Raw genomic sequence first — 20,361 nt, forward strand, 5'->3', positions numbered from 1 at the left:
TTAATATATGGACACACTTATTACACACCATTTTCCTTCTAAACCATTAAAAAATAAAAATTTATCACTTTCCTATTTGACTGCAACTCATCCGCCCTGCAAACGATGCTGCTGATTGCCCTTCTTATGGATTTCAGTGTTTATTGGGAGGAGCAAAAGAACTTTTCTCTTCTGATCTGATCTTTCTGATCTTTCTCCTTCCTGCTGTCCCTGAGGAGTGAGCTCTTCGTGAAACCCACCTGGCATCCATCCCATCCCCATCTTCTTTCCAGTTTTACTGCAGGAGGTTTGGACAGAAAATTAATTGGATTTAAAGCTGCTAAATCTGATCGGCAAAGCTCAGCTGGTAACTACGTTTTCTTTTAAGCTTCTCCCCTCCTTGTTTAAGCTCCAGCGTATAAATTAACAAGAACATCTAAGATGACAGATCAGTAACAGAATATAAATGGATTTTTTTTTAAATCTGGAAGCATTTTAGACAAAGTTCCGACCCTCTTGGCATCAAGGGGATCCTGACACTGAGCCTTTGCATTTCTGAGCTTGCTGTGAATTTCTTCACAGGCTGGAAAGTGTAAGTGATGAAAAACTCAGTTCCTCTCATTGCTCTTCTATTATCTAAAAGCTAAAAATGGGAAATAACAGATAATGCAGAGAGTTCAGATAATCAGACATGAGAATTCTTTCCTGAGAAAAGGCTAATCTTGACAGTTTACTTAAAATGAAACTGCCTTTTAGTATAAATGTGGGTCAGAATAGAAAAAGACCAAATCTAGTAGGGACTAGAGGTGTTTTAGGCGCAGGACATTCTGTCCAGAACTAATCAAAATTCAATTTTTCTAATGGTGGAATGTTTGACCTTTGAATTGTCTTTGAAGGTGAAACTGGAACAGAACAGAGTAAGCATTTTGCACCAACGGGGGAAGAGCCAGAAAAAAAAGGAGGGGAAAGATCCATAGCTTAGTCAGCCTAAATCCCATCCTGGAGAGAGTCTGGAGGAAATTTCTTAAGTATGACTTGGATAACAATAAATTTTTAAAAATTCATTTATGAGAAGAGCTGGCTTAATATGGAAAAATTACCAGTGGGTACAGTTTGGTGTACGATCACTGACACCATTGTGTATGATGATGTAGAAAATAAGAGCAATCAGTAAGTGGGGGCAAACAAATGAGTTTCAAAGTCAATGAATACACTTTTTTTTTCCCTCATAGATCAGCCTATGTGGTACTGTATAGTGATGTGCTTCCAGCTTTGCTTATTCTACATTATCCCAAATGATTTAGAAAAAGGACTTTAGAGGCTATATTTTTTTTAAAAAGCAGCAAACTAGAAGTCACAAATGCATCAATAATATACACTAAAAATTCGTGGTAATCTCAAGAACATGAAGGATTGAGTGGAAATCAAGATTTCCAGAAAGAAGAAATAATAAAGAGCTGAGAAAAGATGATCTGTGGGAAAAGGTTGAAGCAGTTGGGTTTGTTGAGAGAAAGCACAACTCAAGGGAGGGAATAATAAGAGAGGAGTTCTAGAAGTGCAGGAAGGACAGCAGGAAATCAGCTTAATTCACAGCAGGTTTCGGATGAGATTTAATCTGTCTGTGCAATGGGGTCCCCGGAGTGCTGTGCCTGCTGCCCAGCTCCCTCTCCAGGCACAGCGCAGCCTTTAAGAGCTGCTTAATGACATGAAACCAATGCTTCATCCAAATGCCAAGCGCTGGCAGCTCGCTCCTGGCATCCCGAAGAGAAGGGTCTGTCCTAGGCCCAGCTCAAGCTGGGATCAGCAGAGCACAGCCCATCCTGCTGGATTTGGTGGGGGAATCTGGCGTGGCAACCAACATTCCTAAAACCCCGACACTCATTACGGTGCAAAATGGCTCCTCAGGTTTTGAAGCATTTCTGGGAGGCGAACACCAAGGCGAGGTGACGGGAATTTCTGAAGGAATTACCTGGAAGCCTGGCTGCTCTGATACACAGATCTTCATCCTATTCCTACCTGTCTTGCCATCTCTCTGGCTGGAACAGAGCGCTGGAGTATTTTTCCCAGGGGTGGCAATGCCCTGGCAGTGGTGGCAATGCCCTGGCTGTCTCTGCAATGCCCTGGCTGTGGTGGCAATGCCCTGGCCGTGGTAGCAATGCCCTGGCAGTGGTGGCAATGCCCTGGCTGTGGTGGCAATGCCCTGGCTGTGGTAGCAATGTCCTGGCAGTCTCTGCAATGCCCGGGCTGTGGTGGCAATGCCCTGGCTGTGGTGGCAATACCCTGGCTGTCTCTGCAATGCCCTGGCAGTCTCTGCAATGTCCTGGCAGTCTCTGCAATGCCCTGGCCGTGGTGGCAATGCCCTGGCCGTGGTAGCAATGCCCTGGCTGTGGTGGCAATGCCCTGGCTGTGGTAGCAATGTCCTGGCAGTCTCTGCAATGCCCGGGCTGTGGTGGCAATGCCCTGGCTGTGGTGGCAATACCCTGGCAGTCTCGGCAATGCCCTGGCAGTCTCGGCAATGTCCTGGCAGTGGTAGCAATGCCCTGGCTATGGTGGCAATGACCTGGCAGTGGTAGCAATGCCCTGGCAGTCGTGGCAATGCCCTGGCAGTCTCGGCAATGCCCTGGCTGTGGTAGCAATGCCCTGGCTGTGGTGGCAATGACCTGGCAGTGGTAGCAATGCCCTGGCTATGGTGGCAATGACCTGGCAGTGGTAGCAATGCCCTGGCAGTCTCTGCAATGCCCTGGCAGTCTCGGCAATGCCCTGGCTGTGGTGGCAATGCCCTGGCAGTCGTGGCAATGCCCTGGCAGTCTCTGCAATGCCCTGGCTGTGGTGGCAATGCCCTGGCAGTCGTGGCAATGCCCTGGCAGTCTCGGCAATGCCCTGGCTGTGGTGGCAATGCCCTGGCAGTCTCTGCAATGCCCTGGCTGTGGTAGCAATGCCCTGGCAGTCTCTGCAATGCCCTGGCTGTGGTGGCAATGCCCTGGCTGTGGTAGCAATGCCCTGGCAGTCGCGGCAATGCCCTGGCAGTGGTGGCAATGCCCTGGCTGTGGTAGCAATGCCCTGGCAGTCTCGGCAATGCCCTGGCTGTGGTAGCAATGCCCTGGCAGTCGCGGCAATGCCCTGGCAGTGGTGGCAATGCCCTGGCTGTGGTAGCAATGCCCTGGCAGTCTCGGCAATGCCCTGGCTGTGGTAGCAATGCCCTGGCAGTCGCGGCAATGCCCTGGCTGTGGTAGCAATGCCCTGGCAGTCGTGGCAATGCCCTGGCTGTGGTGGCAATGCCCTGGCTGTGGTAGCAATGCCCTGGCAGTCGCGGCAATGCCCTGGCTGTGGTGGCAATGCCCTGGCTGTGGTGGCAATGCCCTGGCAGTCGCGGCAATGCCCTGGCAGTGGCAGCTCACCTGGCCCAGGTGCGTTTGGGGCCGGCGAGCGCAGCGCTGGCGCAGGACCCGCCCCGGCCCGCAGAACGCGGCGCTGCTGCGGGCAGGGCGCTGCTGCGGGCACGGCTCTTATTGTGAAAGGATGATGAGAGGCAGCGCTCACCTCTGCCGACCATCACTGCCTCCTGCTCGCTGCCCTGGCACCGCTACCTCCTCCCGGCCACTCCGAGCCGATGCCTTCTGCCCGCACGGAATATGTTGGCCAAATTCCTTTTGTCCGCCGCCAGCCTCCTGCTCGCTCACCTGCTGCATTTCCTCTCCTCTTTGATGCAATTCATTCCAGGTAAAACGCGTTAAAAATCCCTTTCATCCCGTCCCCTCGGTAAGGGGCTGCTGCCGCTGCCGCACGGGTCGGGAGAACAATTCCTACTGTCAGAAATTCGCCACGGAGCGATTTGAAGTCTTTGTTCGATGGCAGAAAGTGTCTGTTATTTGTTGAATGGATAAACGGCAGAGGCAAGGATTACAGCAGATACAGATGGTCTAGGGCTCGAAAAGCAGCACACAGCAGATTCTCTGTGCGAGGGAGCCAGCTGGGAGAGGGCTCTTTGGAGCTGCATCGTTGCCGAGGCTTTAACCTGAACGTGCAAATGGTGTACTGCCCCAAAGGATTTTCTATCACAGCCCGACTCTGCGCTTCGTGTCATCATTGCACAGCTGATTGCATCATTGAGCTGTTTTGTTTGGGCTTTTTGCTTCTTTGTTTTGTTTTGTTTATTTGATTGCCTGTTTTCAGAAATTAGGAGCCAATAAAAATCATAGCCGATCTCATGGGAATTTCTGCTTTTTGATGGTAGTGGTGGTTTTGTGCCCTTTAAATGCAAAGCCTTGCTTCCGAGGTATCCAAAGAGCTGAAAAAAAATCTCAAATCTGCCTTGTTGTGCCACCAGAAGACCCCAAAGCACAGACTCTATTTCTGCCGGGAAACCAACAGCTATTTCATGTGCTTGAGTTCACTGTCACCTTTCTCCTTTCCTTCCTTTGAGCCTTCCCCTGCTCTTTATCTCCATTTATTTTTTCCCCTGTGTTTTCTGTCGCTTCTTTCCTGTTTTCCTTTGCTCCTCTGGCTGTTAGCGAGGAAGTCGGTGCCTCAGCCCCTGGCCACGGGGAACCAAGCAGCTGCATGGAACAAGGAGCCCAGCACGGGCACATCTCGGCACTCCCAAGGCAAGTGCTGCACCTTCCCTTCGGAAATCCCAGTGGGAGCTCAGGGCTCCAGCCCTGGGGAAGGCTGGAGTCTGGAGGGCACAAATCCACAGCTCCAGCTCGGGCTGAGGTCGGGGAAAACTGCTTTGCTTTCATGTTGTTCTAGTCTTTGTTTTATATGTAACAAAATGCAGCTTGTGCCAGAGGATTATTCCCAATTTGAATGATCCTCAGGGAAAACAGAATTCTCGCCTCATTCTCCCTACTTGAAGAATAAAACAGAAATTTTTATTATAATAGAAATAGTTATATTTGCTAAATTTTGCCCTTAATTCTGGATGTCCTTCTGAGTCAAACAGACTGTGCATAGAGAGGTGGTTCCTGAGCCTTGGCTTTGAACCTGTAGCTTAAAATCAAAATGGCTTTGCCCTCTCTCATGTGATCCCAATGTTAGCAAATGGCTCCCATGGTTCTGTCATCCATTACAGATTTTGTGTCCCACCCACTGCTCTTGAAGTACAAATTAATGTCTGATTCATGATGGCTGCACCCACACAGCTTCCTCTTCAAGAGCCTGGTCCTTCATCCAGCCATTTCTGCACATGAACAATCAATCAATAATCAGTGCTGGGCTGTCAGTTTGTACTGGGCAGTGAAATCATGGCGCACTGTGCAGGGAAAGAGGAGCTGAACAAAGGGCCACCCAGGATAACTCTGCAGTCATTGTCTGCTTTGTTTAGAAAAGATTGGAGGAAAGTTACAGCTCCGTGTTTGGCACAGCCTCTGCTTCCATATGCCAAAGACATTAAGCTTAATTTTAAAAGTCTGAGGTAGGATGGAAACTACGGTGGAGAAATGAGGGTTCTGAGATCTTATGCTGATTTTCAGGTGTTCAAGCACACACAGAGAGCCCCACTGGGACTATAGGGCTTTAATTGTGGGTTCAAGTTCTTCCATCTCAGAGTGAGCCAGAATAGAAGGAGTAATTTTATTTGCATATTTCTTAATAATAAAAACCAGTCTGTCTTCTGCCTTCTTCAGAGAGAGATTGGCCCCTAATTGGGGAGCTGGATGCCAGAAAAAAATTTAATCTATGACTGAACTTTCTTCTGAAGCCATAACACCTTTTTTTTGAAATTACTCAGGATCATTGTGTTGAGGGGGAGTTTTCTGTGTTCCATGTCCTCAGTGCAATTAATTCAAAATGCAGTTAAAATTAACAGTTATTCAGAAATGTTTCTGTTTAATAGGGAAGATATGTAGGATTTTTTTTTCTTCTTTTATGACTTCCTTCCCCCTAGCTATTCATAATTGTCTGCAATGACTTGTCTTGTTTCTGGGAGCTTGTGTTTTGGCTGGTCTGGGTGTTGGGATTTTCTCCCATTTTGCACTCATTTCTGCCAGGGTCTTCAGCTCATTTGAGTGATGCCCAGCAGAAAAAAATAATCCATTCTCTTGCTGTGCTTCTTTCTCCCTCTCTAGCCTAGGTTTGGGGCATTCCCTTAAATATTCTTGTTGTTTGTAGTCTGTTCTATTGATCTCCAGTTTGTAGGGGATGCCTTGGAATGAATTCTAAGGAGATGAGTTCTAACTAGATCAGATTTCAAGGATTACTGAGATGATCACGTGAATGGTTATCACAGGACAAGAAAAACAAAAAGAACTTGGCTTACTTAGCTTAGGAAGTGATATGATTCTTCACCCTAAATACAACACTGTCGCCCTGATTTCTTAGGATTTTCTAAAGCCTTCTGAATTTACATTCTTGTAGAGAACTTTCTCACGCAACTTTCTGTAAGCAACCTATTGTTTTGCATTCTTTCATAGAGGTGGAGAAATTTGATAGACTGGTAGTTTGTCCAGTGTCGTTGGAGAGGTGGCACGTTCACCTTCCAATCCACTGGCACCTTTTGAGAACTATAAATGATTGGAGTCAGAAAAAATAAATTAGTCTCTTCATAGTGACCAAAGCTGTGGTGCGTCGTTTTTCATTGTGTCCTCTGGTGACACAACACAAGGAAAGGAAAACTACCAAAACCACGCACCAGAGCTTCAAGAAAAACAAGAATAATGTCCTTTGGTAAATTCAAAGCATTTTCCTGATCATCTGGACAAGGAGCAGTTATCCAAAGAGGGAATAAGTGCCTGTAGACATAATAATTTTTAAGACAGAGTTCTAATATAAGAATTTCTGGGGCAGCAGTTGGGAGGGGTGGACTCAGGAGGTCTTTTCCAGCCCTGGTCAGGATCTTTTGTGGGATGTATCTTTCCCAAATTTCCATTTACATTGCTGTCCAGGAACTTTTGATGTACTGCTGTCCTGAGTCATGCCAGCTTTGTTTCTGCTTGGACACAAAATATCTCCTTACGGATGTGTTCCTCTCATTCTTTAATGCGTATTTTGCACCTCTGCAAAAGAAATCTTCAAAATATCTCCTTATGGATGTGTTCCTCTCATTCTTTAATGCATATTTTGCACCTTTGCAAACCACATCTGCATTTGCAAACACTTCAGAGATCTAAATGAGGATTTGGGGATTGGCAGATTGGAGAGCTACACTGGAATCTTGCATTTTACCTTCCTGCAATCCTAACACCCAACCTGTTGGTGTTTTTGTGTAGAGAAACAAGCTCAGCAGAATTCTGCCTGCCAGCTCAGGTCTTTTGCAGATATTCCAGCTGAAACAGAAGATTTCCTCTGGAGATATTAAGCAAAGGGTTTCAGAGGAGGGAAATTGGGCAGCAGCCACACTTGGTCACCTGGATTAAAGGATGTAGGCCAGAAGCAGCGGTGGAGAAAGAACAGAAAATCAGAGTGAATTCAGTGGCAGCCTGGATTCCACTCAGTGTGTGGTGTCTGCAGCAGCCCTGGGTGATGGAGTTCTGCCTGCCACGTGCCCTTTTTGGTCAGTATTTCACTCCCAACTCAGTGCTCAGCAGTCCAGGCTGGTTCCATGGTCTCGGGGAGAGCACAGAGCACAGAGCAGCTGCACGGAGGGCAGGATGGGCAGGTGCCAGCCTGGGCAGGGAAGCACCCCCGGCTAAATCCACCTCTGCAGCTAAATGGATTGCTAAAACAATCCTTGTGTTGATGAGGCTTTGCAAACCAGGCTGTGGGAGCCAATCACTGACATCACTGGTAGCTCACAGCATTCCAATAACTTCACGCTCTCCTGGGACTTTTGTTCCCCAGAAGGGGTTGTTGCAGCCAAAACAGAGGCTCCATAAGAAATTATGCTTCTCTGCTTATTTCCTTGCCAAATAAAACTTGTGTCTGTTTTGTCCTGTAAATGGGCTTTGGCTCAGTTTTATTGGTGTTCTTCCACTTTTTTAGGATCGCAGTTTTGTTTTTTTTTTTTTTTCTTCTCTTAATTATTTGTGAAATTAAATCCAAATATACATTTCTTTGATTAAAAGAAAAGTCATCATCTTTTCTATCATCCTATATTCTGTTACCTCCTCTGGGCTGCAGAACTAGGGTCTCTTGTGGGTTAACTAGAGCAGAGTAGAATCCACAGGATTTTCAGCTCCCTGTGGATATGTTGGGTTTTGTGGCTTTACCTTGAGTATCCACCACAACTTGGCTGTTTGCAGATGCTGAACGCTCTTCTTCCTGACATCCAATCTCAAGATCTAGCATTTGTCACTTTATTCCAGTGAAAATCTCAATTCCCTGCCTTGTGTTCCCCCTGCTCTTTTTGCAGGTTTCAAGAATTATCTGCCCAGCCCATCCAAGGAGCAAATCCTCTGCCACAGTCCCCGGGGGCTGCAGTGCATCTCCCCCTTAGTGCAGAGCGTGGAGGAGACCCCCGAGCCCATCCCAGCCAAGATCAAAGGACATATCCCCAAGTGGATTAATGGCAATCTGCTGAGGAATGGCCCTGGCAAGTTTGAGTTTGGCAATGACAAGTAAGTCCTTTAAATGAATTTTTAAATGGTTCTGGTCTGAACTCTGCCTAAACCTAAAGGGGACACCCCTCATCTCTATTTAGAGTATCTTTTAGTTTCTTTTTACATAAGGGAAGGAAGAAATATCGATGTCACTCTTTCGAGAGCAGTTGCTCCCTCATTTGGGAACTCCCATTTTCTGCAAAGAGGAGCTGAATGGTGAAGTCACCTAGGCTGGAGAAGCTGAGTCACAGACAGGCTCTCACCCACTCACCGTGGTGGGATGGGGAAGAAAACATCCCCAGCTTTGTCCTCTGTCCTGAACAAAAATCCATCCCTGAGCACTCTGAAATAAATCCAGGGCAGGAATTTGGAGAGTTGGTTGCACCAAATGGCGTGACCTGCTTTAGAAGCGAATCCACCCAGTTTTAATAATAATATATGAAAATATTTCCAAAAGGCACTTATCCCTGTGGCTTGGAATGTGCCGTTCTAGTAACTGACACTTCAGCTGATGGCAGCAACTGGCCAAAGCTGATCTCCTCCTCATATTCCTAGAGTTAGACCATCAGGTGTTCTGGGAGCCTCACAGATCCCTTGGTTTGGAAACAATAACATCCTGCAACAAGCTGAGAGCTAAAGTCCTCTGGGTTTACAGTAATAATTTATTTTGTTGTACAGTACAGCTCAAACTCGATTCTCTGTGCAGGAGTGGGTGGTTTATCTGTATAGATTATTTCCAAAAAAACCTTCCACACAGCATTTGTAGACATCACATCCCACAGCTGCAAATACACTTGTTTTGATTTATTTTGTTTTGGTTTGTTTGATTCAGGGGTTTCCCCCAACCAAGCTGTGCCTGATTTCTAATTCAGGGAGTTTGGGAATCAGCTTTTACAAATATCAGTAAACATAAAAGAGGGTACTGCAGAGCATCATACAATGCCCCGCTCTTAATCTCTTTTTTCTCTCTCCTGGAAGGTTCAACCACTGGTTTGATGGCATGGCCCTGCTGCACCAGTTCCAGCTGGCCCATGGCACGGTGACCTACAGGAGCAGGTTCCTGCAGAGCAGCTCCTACCTGAGGAACAGCCAGCACAACCGCATCGTGGCCTCGGAGTTTGGCACCTTGGCCATGCCAGACCCGTGCAAGAGCATCTTTGGGCGCTTCCTGTCCCGCTTTGAGCCGCTGCGTAAGAGTGGTTCTGTAAAACAGGAGAGGCTTCTCAGATTTTCTTGGAGGAAATTGTGGTTAGGTGGAAAAGGAGGGGTGAGGAAGCCTGACAGACTTTCTGTGAGCCCATGTTTTTCTTAGAATATGACCCAAATGCGAAAATTATGCAAATTGGTGTCAGCCTCAGCTGGGGGAGGCAGAGTTTAATGTTCTAATACCACCTCAGTTCGCTCAATCCTGGATCTTTTCGCAAATTTCCCAAAGAAAGCTCTCCCCGAGAGAACATCCTGTGTGGCGCTTATAATGAGCATTACACCCTGATGTTCTACCTGAGACACAGCTTTGCCCTTAAAACACCTTGCCTTGCTAAGCTTGTAGGGTAAGTGGGCTAATCCCTCCCTTCCTGGACTAAGGGGCAGGAGATTATTGAGTAAGGTGAGGGATGGTGCTGCACAGGAATGGAAGTTCCAGTACCTTTAGGATTCTGTGTACGTCAGGGAAGAAAGAGGCTTAAATGCAAGCAAAGTGTTCCCCACTAAAACCAGCGCAGGCTGAAGTCTGCAGCTTGTTGCTGATGCTGTGACCATCCTCCGTTTCTCCTCTCCCCTCCTGCCAGGTCATCTGTCCTTTCCTGAGGTGCTCACACCTTCACTCACGGTCACCCCAGCTCCCTCAAGACATTCCAGACCTATCCACATCCCTCATCTGCCTTTGCCCAGCTCCAGCAGTGATTTCCATCCCTGTCCTTGGTCTTTTAACCCAGCTTCACCTGCACAGGCAGTTTCCCTTTGTAGATTAGCAAGATATTTCTAATCAATGTCACAGGGATTAATGTCACTGCAAATAGGTTTATTTGTTTAAACACATCTAACTTGCCATAATGTAACATGAGCTGCACAGAGCCGTGCACAACTCTGGGATTTCTGTTTCAGAGCCCAGTGACAACTGCAATGTGAACTACGTACTGTACAAAGGGGATTATTATGTCAGCAGCGAGAACACCTGCATGCACAAGGTGGATCCAGAGACGCTGGAAACGAAGGAGAAGGTGGGTAGGTGGGATAAGGGAGCTGGGGTACAGGTGGTGCAGAACCACACCTTGCTGGATCAAGGGGAGTTCCAGTTCCAAAGGAATTTGACTGGGCTTGCAGCATCTCTCTGCTGAGTCCCTGTGCAGCAGCAAGGCTGCTCTCCGGGGTGGAGGTGCAGTCACTGCCTGGCTGGGCACAGCTGTCACTTCTCCTCTGCTCTCCCGGCTTGCCTGGGCTTGTCTGCACCTCTTAGCAGAACAGGAAACAACTTTTTTCTGTGTACAACAAAAAGTGAACTTGCTGATCTCACATCTGCCTTTTCCCTGGTGCTTTGCTTTCATTTCAGTTTTCTTTACCTGCTTTTTACACCTCAAGCTTTGCACACTCCATAGCTGTCCTTTATCAAACCCTCCATCGTAAAGGGGTGGTTCAGCTGCCACTTGATTTTCTCCCCCCTGCTAGGAAATGATCAAAACATCAGGTAAGTTTTTCCCTGTGTCCTGTGCATCCTCTCTCAGGAGCGTGGCTGGATGTGACAGAAGAAGGTGACCTGTGACAGGACAGCACAAGCTATGTGTCCCCCTGCCTGCACCCTTAGAGGGGATTTGGGCTGGACAGCTGCGAGAAGGGCTGAGGGAGGATTCTGCCCTTCCTGAATCAGTATTTACTGCTGAGCTTGTTTGACACCAAAAAATGCCAGCTCAGAGCAACCCTCAGGTCTTGAGGGAGCCACTCCAGGAGTCCCTGCCTGCAGGATCAGTAGTGAGTCATGAATAATCTGTGTGCAAAGCACAGCCACCGAGCTGGTGATTTGCCAGCTGATCTGTTTGTAAACCAGAATGCAGTCATGAAAAGATGCGTGGGGAGTATTAGGTTCAGCTCTGTTAAACCATCTTGTCATAAAATGAAAAAAATTCCCCTCAAGCAGTTTTTTTTTAGATGCAGACTTATTTTTTTGGCCAAGTGGAAGGGATGATTTCACATTTCAACTCTCCAGTCTGAGTTGCCTTAGTAGCACCTGGTTTTCTGAGCTTCCAGTGACAAAACTCTTGGTGATTTTTTGGGGCAGTGACTGTCCCTTCACACACCTGCCTCTGCTTATTATGGGCAACATTCCCACTGTGTCAGCACTTGTGCCATAAGGAACATCTGTCTTTCAAGGAATGTCTACTGCTATTAGTCCTGCTTTACTGATAGAGAAATGTCCTTATTTTCAAGGATTTGCAGGCAGAATGAAGGCTGGAGTCCAGATCCCACATTATTAATAATGAATAAAATCTGCTCTTCTTCCCCAGACTTCCACAAAACCGACCCTTTGGGAAGTTCTGCACTGACTGAAAATCTTTGGCATTTGCAGGTGGACTGGAGCAAGTTTATTGCAGTGAATGGGGCCACAGCTCATCCCCACTACGAGTCTGATGGGACAGCCTACAACATGGGCAATTCCTATGGGAAGCACGGTAAGGTGGGCATGGCCAGGCTGGTTTTTTGGGCAGGGTGTACAGGATACTTCCTGGTGCTGCTTCAAGGAGCAGCTGTTGAAGAAACACCCAAAGAGACCTGGAAATTGCTGTCCCTGAGTCAAAATATCAGTGTCAGTCTGTCCCATAAAACTGGCTCCTCTCAGGATTTAGTTTCAGGTGCTTCTGACTTTGGCCTGTGAATATCCAGCAAATTGTCCTCTTCCTCTCCCAAGCTTTGCTGGAAAACAGAGAATGATTTTTTAAAGTCTCATTCACTGTTGAAGCCTCATCTGAAGAAATTTAGCAGTCACATGTTTGTCACTTACAATAATTGGTTTGTGATAAGCATCATAAGGGTTTTTTGCAGGAGAGAAGATAGAATTTATGCTGGTCACCTGGCTATCTTACAGCAAAGCTGAGTTTTATGGGATATTTTTCTTCTTCTCAGAACTCTGAGCATCTTGATAGGATCCTGTTCCATCCACATGGCTGCCCAGAGCTATCAGTCCCTGTCAGCTGTGTGAAATCCTTCTTTCCCAGAGGCCTCTGAAAACAGACACTGCCCTTTATTGTGATCCTTTAGGACAGCTCCACATTTTCCCAGTTTGGACCATTTTTCATTCTTGCTGTTTTCATTTCCTTTTGGCCTCAGCAAAGTCCAGCTCTGTACCACATGCTTTTTTCAGCTGGACATACCAAACTCTAGATCACTGGTATTCAGAAGTGCCATCCCTTCCTGCTCATATGCTCAGGTTTATGAAATGAGCATTACTAAGGCTCAGAGTTCTCATTTCCTGTGAGCTTGGTTTTCATCCTGCCCCTGTTGTTATAGGAGAGCACTTCAGGCAGAGCTGGCATTCTCCCAGACTGAGAAGATCCCTCTACTTCCTTTCAAGCTCCCTTTTTTTTTGTTTTTCTTTTGGTAGAAAAAGCCTCTGTAGAATGTTTTACTGCCTGTTGGGTTTCTGCTCGGTTTAGGAGAGGTGGTTCCGAGTATTCCTGGGGAATAGGAAGGAGCAGAGTTTGGTTTGAACACCTTTTCCCCTTTCCAGGATCCAGCTACAACATCATCAGGGTTCCCCCACAGGAGTCAGGCCACGGGGACACGTTGGAGGGAGCCAGAGTGCTGTGCTCCATTCCTCCCAGGGACAGGGCAAAGCCATCCTACTACCACAGCTTTGGTAAGATTCCACCCCGAACTCAGGGAATTTGGGGAAATGTGATGCAGAAAGGGCTGGCACGTTCTCTCTGCCCTTGAGATGTTTTCTTGCCTCATATTTGAGTGATATCCCTTCCTTCTCTCCTCAGGAATGACTGAAAACTACATCATTTTCATTGAGCAGCCCCTCAGGCTGAACCTGTTGAAGATCATCACCTCCAAGCTCCGTGGGAAAGCCATTTATGATGGGATGAGCTGGGAGCCTCAGCACAACACCTACTTTCACGTGGTGAACAAGCACACTGGAGAGGTGAGGGGGTCTTTGGCCCCTGCAGCAGCTAATCTGGAACTTTAGTTCCAAATTTCCAATTTTTTTTTTCCAATTTTTTGGGAACTTTCGTTCCCAAAAGTGCTACATAGCAGCCATGGGGAGTTTAAGAATCAAGCCAGAAGTTGCTGCAATTAACACTTTAAAGCAGGGGTGTAGACTGGTTAAAAATGGGATTTCTTCATAGATTTCCCTCTTTATTCATTCATTTCTTTGCCAGCCCTAAAAGGACAGGCAGAAGGAAGCAGTTTGGAGCTCATGAGACTTCAGCACAGGGACTGAAGTGCAGGTGTCAGGTACTACAGGGTATAAAAAGCTCAGAACCCGGAAAAGATGCACAGCAAGGGGCTACTTGGTATTTTGGCGTTTTTATTTCCAGTTTTGCTCCTTACTTGCTTAAAGCAGCCCTTTTGTGGTAACACAGGGACAGAAGGGAACGAGAGGGGTTGAAATGGGGGGGAGAGAGGAGAAAGCTCTGCGAGGTGAGGCTGGGAGCTCTGCAGAGGAGGTGCAGTGTCACTGTTGAGGCAGGGACAGGGATGAAATGACTCCATGTTCAGAAGGCAAAGAATGAACTTTATCAACAAGTAGCGTTCCTCTTTTCTAGCCAGGATCGCTAAGGTGAAATATGATTGGCCTCAAAGTGAAAACTTCTCACACCGCTGGTGCACGATGAATAGCACACGGTGGCAGAACATACCTATAAACAATATGGACAGAAAGAGAGCTAAAAGCTTATGGGTATTCTCAGTTCAGTCAGAGAGAAAAAGAGACATTTCTACCAGGCTGGGCCTGGGAGAGAGTTGGAAGAGAATGTCAGTAATTCTCTATCTCTCTTGTTGTTCACATTGTTAATAGATATGTTCTGCCACCGTGCGTCATTCACTGCACACCAGTGGTGTGAGATGTTTTTACTTTAAGACCGATGAAATCAGTCTGCACCATGTTCTCTATAAATAGAGTGATGCATTTGAAATAAATTAGTAGAGTTTTCTTCTCGCCTTGTGATCTTGGAGTTCTTCTGTTCCCGTCCTGCCCCAACAGCGACAATAGATGGTTTACATTCCTCTCGGACTTTTTCCTAGGCTTAGCCTGGCAGAAATCTCTCCTTTTCTCTCTGACTGAACTGAGAATATCCCTAGTGCAGCTGTGCTGTGGTCCCTGCAGGTGCTGCCGGGCTGTTGGTGCTCCAAGCCCTTCGTCAGCTTCCACCAGGTCAACGCCTTCGAGGAGCGGGGCTGCGTGGTGCTGGACCTGTGCTGCCAGGACCAGGGCACCAGCCTGGCCCTCTACACGCTGCAGAACCTGAGGAGGAGCGGGGAAGGGCTGGACCAGGTGAGATCCCTGCCTCTGCTTCCCCTGCAGGAGTTGCTTTTCTGCAGCAAAGCTCAGGTTGGTGGAGTGGAGAACACCGTGGGGACAGCACGAGCACAACTCCATGAAAACTGAAATGATCACCTCTTGATGCTTTCTCTCCTTTTACATCTCTCTCCATGGAGCATGCCCTTGAAACTCTTCAAGCTCTGTGTGTGATACAGAGCTCCATAGCCTGGCAGAATTTATTTCTGTTTTAAAACCTTGGTTTTAATGGCATTCATTTTCCTTCTCCTGGTGTAATACAATTTTCCCCCAAGAAATTATGCAAAATAAGTTGCAGCATGACTTCTAAATGGAAAAAGAAAAAGGAACCCTGTTCTTGAAGACATTACTTCAGAAAAGGAGCAGTTTTTATGAAAATCACAGAAACACAAATACCACGGAAACCCCTGCACTGTTCCCCACAGACACCTCACAACAGCACATTCAAATAAATTATTTATTGTGTCCAGCTCTGTGAAAAGCCCCGTTTCAGGCCATGTGAGGGGCATTATTTTGCATAGGTCACACATGGGAAAAGTGGGGGTGCTTTCAGTTTCTCACCCTGCAGATGTGTTTGTTGGAAACCCAGCGTGCTGGGGGGGCTGCTGCATGTCCAGACAGGGCTGAACTTCCTCTGTCTGTGTCCTGAGCTGTCTAGAACCGACTCAGCTCCGACCTGAGAGGAGCACAGCTGTGTCCCATCGGGTTCTGCTTTCTCTTGGCATTTATTTTGGGCTTTTTTCAAGCATTTTTTGAGCATTTTCAAGTACAGCAGAGTGTTAATCCCAGCCTTTTGTTTTTTTTTTTCCTTCTCTGAGCACAACCCGGGTGGGATTTGATGTGGTTGAAGGTGTCCTGGTGTCAACACTGGGCCTGTGTTTCCAACAGGCACGTTCTTCAAGTGACAAGTGGCATCACCAGCACACTTCACCCCCACACACACAGAGGAGTAATTTCAGAACAGAATCTCAAACTTCACTACATCAAAAGCCTCAGGAGTGTCTGGGCATGGCTTGTCTCCTTTCCCCAAATTTTCTGACTCACTAACCCTGGCAGAGTATTTTGTCTGGCAGAGTTCCACAGCCAGGTTACGTAAACCAGAAAAGTTTTGAAAACAGGGTTCCAGGATTAACACGTATGATTAAAGTGAAGTTCACAACTGAACTGGTGAGTTGTGGATTGAGGTAACTGAAAGACACCAAAATAGGGTCCTCATCTATTTTACTTAAATGGGAATATGGTGGGTTTTGAACTTGCCTTCAGCAGAGCTTTAGTGGCAGTGGTGGAATTATCCTCTCAATGTGCTGAGTGTCTGCCACACTGGGGGCTACACATCATTCCCCTGGACTTCCAGCCATGAATCCACGTGTGCCTGAGCATGGAAGAGGGAATCCTGCAGGGGAACTTCAGGCACTGAAGGCACAGTGCTCTCCTGCTTCTCCACAGAGTGATGTAAAGGAACATAACCCTGCTCTAACTAAATAAAACGTAGTGCAGGGTCTGCCCACTGCTGGATTTGGAGATAATGGGCTGGTTTGCATACCCAGCTCAGCATTAATTACTGTGAGAGCACTGCTGACCCTTTTAATTCTTGTGGTTTTGGTTTCTGCTGTAAATTACTGGAACATGAAGGAACTTCTTCTTTCCATTATGTGCTTTACCTTACCAGAACTTGGGCAAACACATAAGGAAAAGAAGAAGAAGAATTCAGGGGTGTCTAAAACTTCAGAACTGTTCCCCAAAAGTGCATTTAGGCTGAAGTGTCTGTCCTCTCTCCATCACCATCCCTCTCTGTCTCTGTAACAGGTTTATGCCTCCGTCCCCAGAGCTTTCCCTCGCCGCTTTGTTCTCCCTCTGGACGTGGATTCAGACACACCCGTGGGGAAAAACCTGAACCCACTGCCTTATAGCCAGGCAAAGGCTGTGAAAGGTGCAGATGGCAAGGTGTGTATCAAACCATAAATGCATTTATGCAGCAGCTCCTGCCCTGTGCCTCAGAGCTTTAACCACTTTTGGTTGTGGGGTGGTTGGTGGGACCCGCCAGCTCTCCTGCCCTGTCCAAGCTGAACCAACCCTGCTGTAATTTCTGCACGCTTCTCCCAGGTCTGGTGCACACACGAAAATCTCCACCCTGAGGGCTTTGAGAAAGTTGGGGGCCTGGAGTTCCCCCAGATCAATTACGCTCGGTACAACGGCAGGAGGTACCGCTACTTCTATGGCTGTGGATTTGGGCACTTGGTTGGAGATTCCTTGATCAAGGTTGATGTGGAGACCAAGAATTTCAAGGTGAGCTGAAGTCAGCTCATTTTGTCCTTCCCCTGAACTGGATTTGAAGGTGTGCCATTTACTGGGGGTTTTAGGGCTTTGCCCACATGGGTCTGGGATGAGATTCCCAATTTCATCCCTCATCTGGCACCTTATGAACATGGCACAGTCACCAAACAGGAGAGCCTGGCACCATCGCACTCCTGGAATGAAAAAAAGTTAACAAAAAGTTGAACTGTTAAGTTTCTTGGAGCACAGAGTATTTCCAGGCGCCTTTGTGGGCACCACTTGTAACTCTGCTCACTGTAGTAGACAAGTATTAATGAAATGAAACTCATCCATATGTCCCTGAAACTGATCCATATGTTCCTGTGCTTGCTAGATTTGGCAGGAGGAGGGATCCTACCCATCAGAGCCTGTGTTTGTGCCAGTGCCTAATGCCACGGCAGAGGACAGCGGAGTCATCTTGTCTGTGGTGGTCTCCCCCGCTGAGGTAACTTGCTGGCAGCAGTTTGTCAAAGTCACACAGCATTAATTCACTTTTCAAACCTCAAAGCCCAGTTGGAGGCCCCTTGGCAGGTAGTTCTTGCTCCCCAGAGTGTCTGGCTCTGCCGTGGCCAAGCACAGGCAGTGCAGGGAAGAGCTGTCCCAGAAGGTCAGTGTCTCCCGAGTGGAACCTGTGAGGCTCAGCGCTCCTGCCCTGCAGGGTTGGTCTCCATGGCCTGCTTTGTGCCTTTGTGTGCAACCAGGGGAAAGAAGTCCAGCCTGGACACTCACTCTGCCTTTCTGCTCCTCCTGCAGAACCAAAGTGCTTTCCTGCTCGTCTTGGATGCAAAGACCTTCCGGGAACTGGGGCGAGCAGAAGTCGGGGTGCCAGTGCCTTTCGGGTTCCATGGCATCTTCACTGCCCACTGAGGAACTCCTGGGCACCTCCTGGGACTCAGGGCTGAGCCAGCCTCAGAAAGAACCTCTGCTGCTTTCACCTCCCACCTTTCCATCACATCTGGGATTAAGGAACTGCTTTTTCTCCACCACAACCTCCTGTATTCCTAACAAAATACAGCCAAGGAAGGCAGAAGCCCCTTTGCTCCCACAGCCCACTGTTTTATCTACATTTTTTTTACTATCTTGCTAGACCAGCTATAGCACCAGTTCACAAAGGATGCCAGGGTGAGGCTTGCAAGGGAGAAAATGGAAACTGATGTGATCAACCCCTTCTTTTGGTGCTCTGAGGGGAAGAGAACATCAACGCCTGGGGCTGTGACTTTGGCTGAAATGTGTAAAGCAGAAGAGAGGAGTAAAACCCATCAGGTGACAGGTGGGCCCAGTGAAGGGGAGTAAATCCCCCCTCCCTTGCATCAAGGTTGCCTTCAGTGGGCTCCAGGGGATAGATGCAGACACTCACAGAAGCTGTGCTTGTGCTACTTTCTGTACCATAGCAGTGCCCTCAGATAAAACCTTGGGAAGTTTTTCCTTTCTCTCCCTGCCCTCATACAGTCTTGTAGATGTGGGGGACACATCTCCAGGGCAGGGCACAGCTCTGCTGGCTGACAGTTCCTGCCTTCCTCCCAGTTCAACCAGTAGGAAACACCAGTAGGAACACGGAGAGCGCCACTGTGGCCTAGGTGTCCCTCTGGGGTTAAGCAGAGCAGAATGAACTCCAGCCCCCTGTGTCATGCAGGCTTCTCCAGCTGCTGGATGCTGAGGTGTAGGTGAGTGGGTGAACAGTGAAGATTTCCGGATCTATTTCTTCACTGCGAGACGCCTGAAGAATTATTTGAATCATTTCCTTGGGTAATAAAGGAGGCCTTTCGCCCTTGGGGCTTTTCCTCCTCTGAGCTTCCTTCACCTTCCTTACAGGTCTTGGGAAAAGAAAAAGGATTTTACCGCAGGGCTGCTGCTCTGGGAGAGGCAGAGGAGGCTCAGCAGGAGCTGCTCGAAGCCACTAGATGGCAAACAGCTCCCGTTCCTGCCGCTCCAGCCCTGCCCTGCAGCCTCTGCTCATTGTCACTCCCTGCCCTCCTCCTGGAGCCTGTCCCCCGCGGGGAGCAGGCGCCAGCACCGGCAGCAGAATGATGCTCCGAGGTGTTTACGGGAGTTCAGGCACCATCGGTTGTCGCAGGCACATTCTTCCGTCTCTCAGGATTTTTTCATAAAGCAGCACAGAGGGAAGAAAGAGAAAACAATTTCTATTTCTGCTCCTTGTTTTTCCCATGTGGAATGTGTTTGGAGAATTGTTTACCTGGGCTGATTGCTTGGTTGAGGATTGGGTTGATTCTGGTGAGGATTGTTTGAGCCGATGACCAATCCAACCCCCCTGTGGCTGCACTCTCAGAGAGGGGCACGAGTTGTGAGTGGGTTAGATACGGTAGTTAGGAAAAGAAGGTTTGTAGTTTTAGTATCTCCATTAAATAGTTTATTAATGTATTATAAAATAGTTATAATAAAGAAATCATTCAGCCTTCTGGAGTCAGACATCAGCATTTCCTCCCACTGGCTTCTCCTGCATTTACAATAATTGGTTCTCTTTTTAAATTTTTTTTTCCTCGTTGAGGTGGGAAACGAAAAGGGGTCAGAGGCTGAGGTGCCACCTTGTGTGGATTACAGCCAGGCCGTGCTGTGTCCCCAGAGCTGCCGTGTTTAAAGCTCTGCTTCCCCAGCACTCAGCCCCCGCCTGGGCTGCGCTCGCCCACCTGAACAACAGCTCCTGTTCCTCTCACACAGAGATCCTGCCCCGAGGGTTGGGGTTTTCCCACCCTGACAAACAGACCTACTCCGTTATCCCCGGGAATTCCCCGGAATTAAGGGAATGTACATTCAAACACTTGCAGCACCGAGAAATCCAGGTTGTCCCCGTTCCCCCAAAGCTTTCTGAAAATCACCACACTTTAAGGGCTCCTCTGCTTGAACTCCATGGATGTTATTCCCGGGGCACGCTCCTTCAGGTATGTCCATAAACCATCCCGGGTCCAGCAGTGACACAGGGGGACAGGAGCATCCTGGGGCCGAACACGGGGGAACTGGAGCATCCTGGGGCCGAACACGGGGGGATTGAAACATCCCCGGGCTGAACGCGGGGGAACTGGAGCATCCTGGGGCCGAACATGGGGGGATTGGAGCATCCTGGGGCCG

At 48.0% G+C, this 20,361-nt stretch overlaps 1 protein-coding gene across 1 annotated transcript; it reads left to right on the top strand.

The window, feature by feature from the left end:
• The first annotated feature begins 3,546 nt into the window (after positions 1-3,546).
• BCO2 (beta-carotene oxygenase 2) lies at positions 3,547-18,715 on the top strand. The gene is made up of 12 exons (XM_068171895.1): positions 3,547-3,699; positions 8,267-8,471; positions 9,432-9,643; positions 10,557-10,672; positions 12,013-12,115; positions 13,171-13,299; positions 13,427-13,587; positions 14,773-14,940; positions 16,771-16,908; positions 17,068-17,250; positions 17,612-17,722; positions 18,031-18,715. Exons 1-12 carry the CDS (start codon positions 3,612-3,614, stop codon positions 18,142-18,144), a joined length of 1,728 nt encoding a protein of 575 aa, XP_068027996.1. The 5' UTR covers positions 3,547-3,611; the 3' UTR covers positions 18,145-18,715.
• The last annotated feature ends 1,646 nt before the right edge of the window (positions 18,716-20,361 follow it).

Source organism: Anomalospiza imberbis, chromosome 24, assembly GCF_031753505.1.
Source record: "Anomalospiza imberbis isolate Cuckoo-Finch-1a 21T00152 chromosome 24, ASM3175350v1, whole genome shotgun sequence".
Taxonomy (NCBI): Eukaryota; Metazoa; Chordata; class Aves; order Passeriformes; family Viduidae; genus Anomalospiza; species Anomalospiza imberbis.

Bases quoted from the DNA above. Each gene is read 5' to 3' on its own strand.
- BCO2 (XM_068171895.1), top strand. From the start codon at position 3,612: ATGTTGGCCAAATTCCTTTTGTCCGCCGCCAGCCTCCTGCTCGCTCAC. The intron at 10,673-12,012 runs GTGGGTAGGTGG...TGGCATTTGCAG, and splicing joins CGCTGGAAACGAAGGAGAAG to GTGGACTGGAGCAAGTTTAT. The intron at 17,251-17,611 runs GTGAGCTGAAGT...TGTGCTTGCTAG, and splicing joins TGGAGACCAAGAATTTCAAG to ATTTGGCAGGAGGAGGGATC.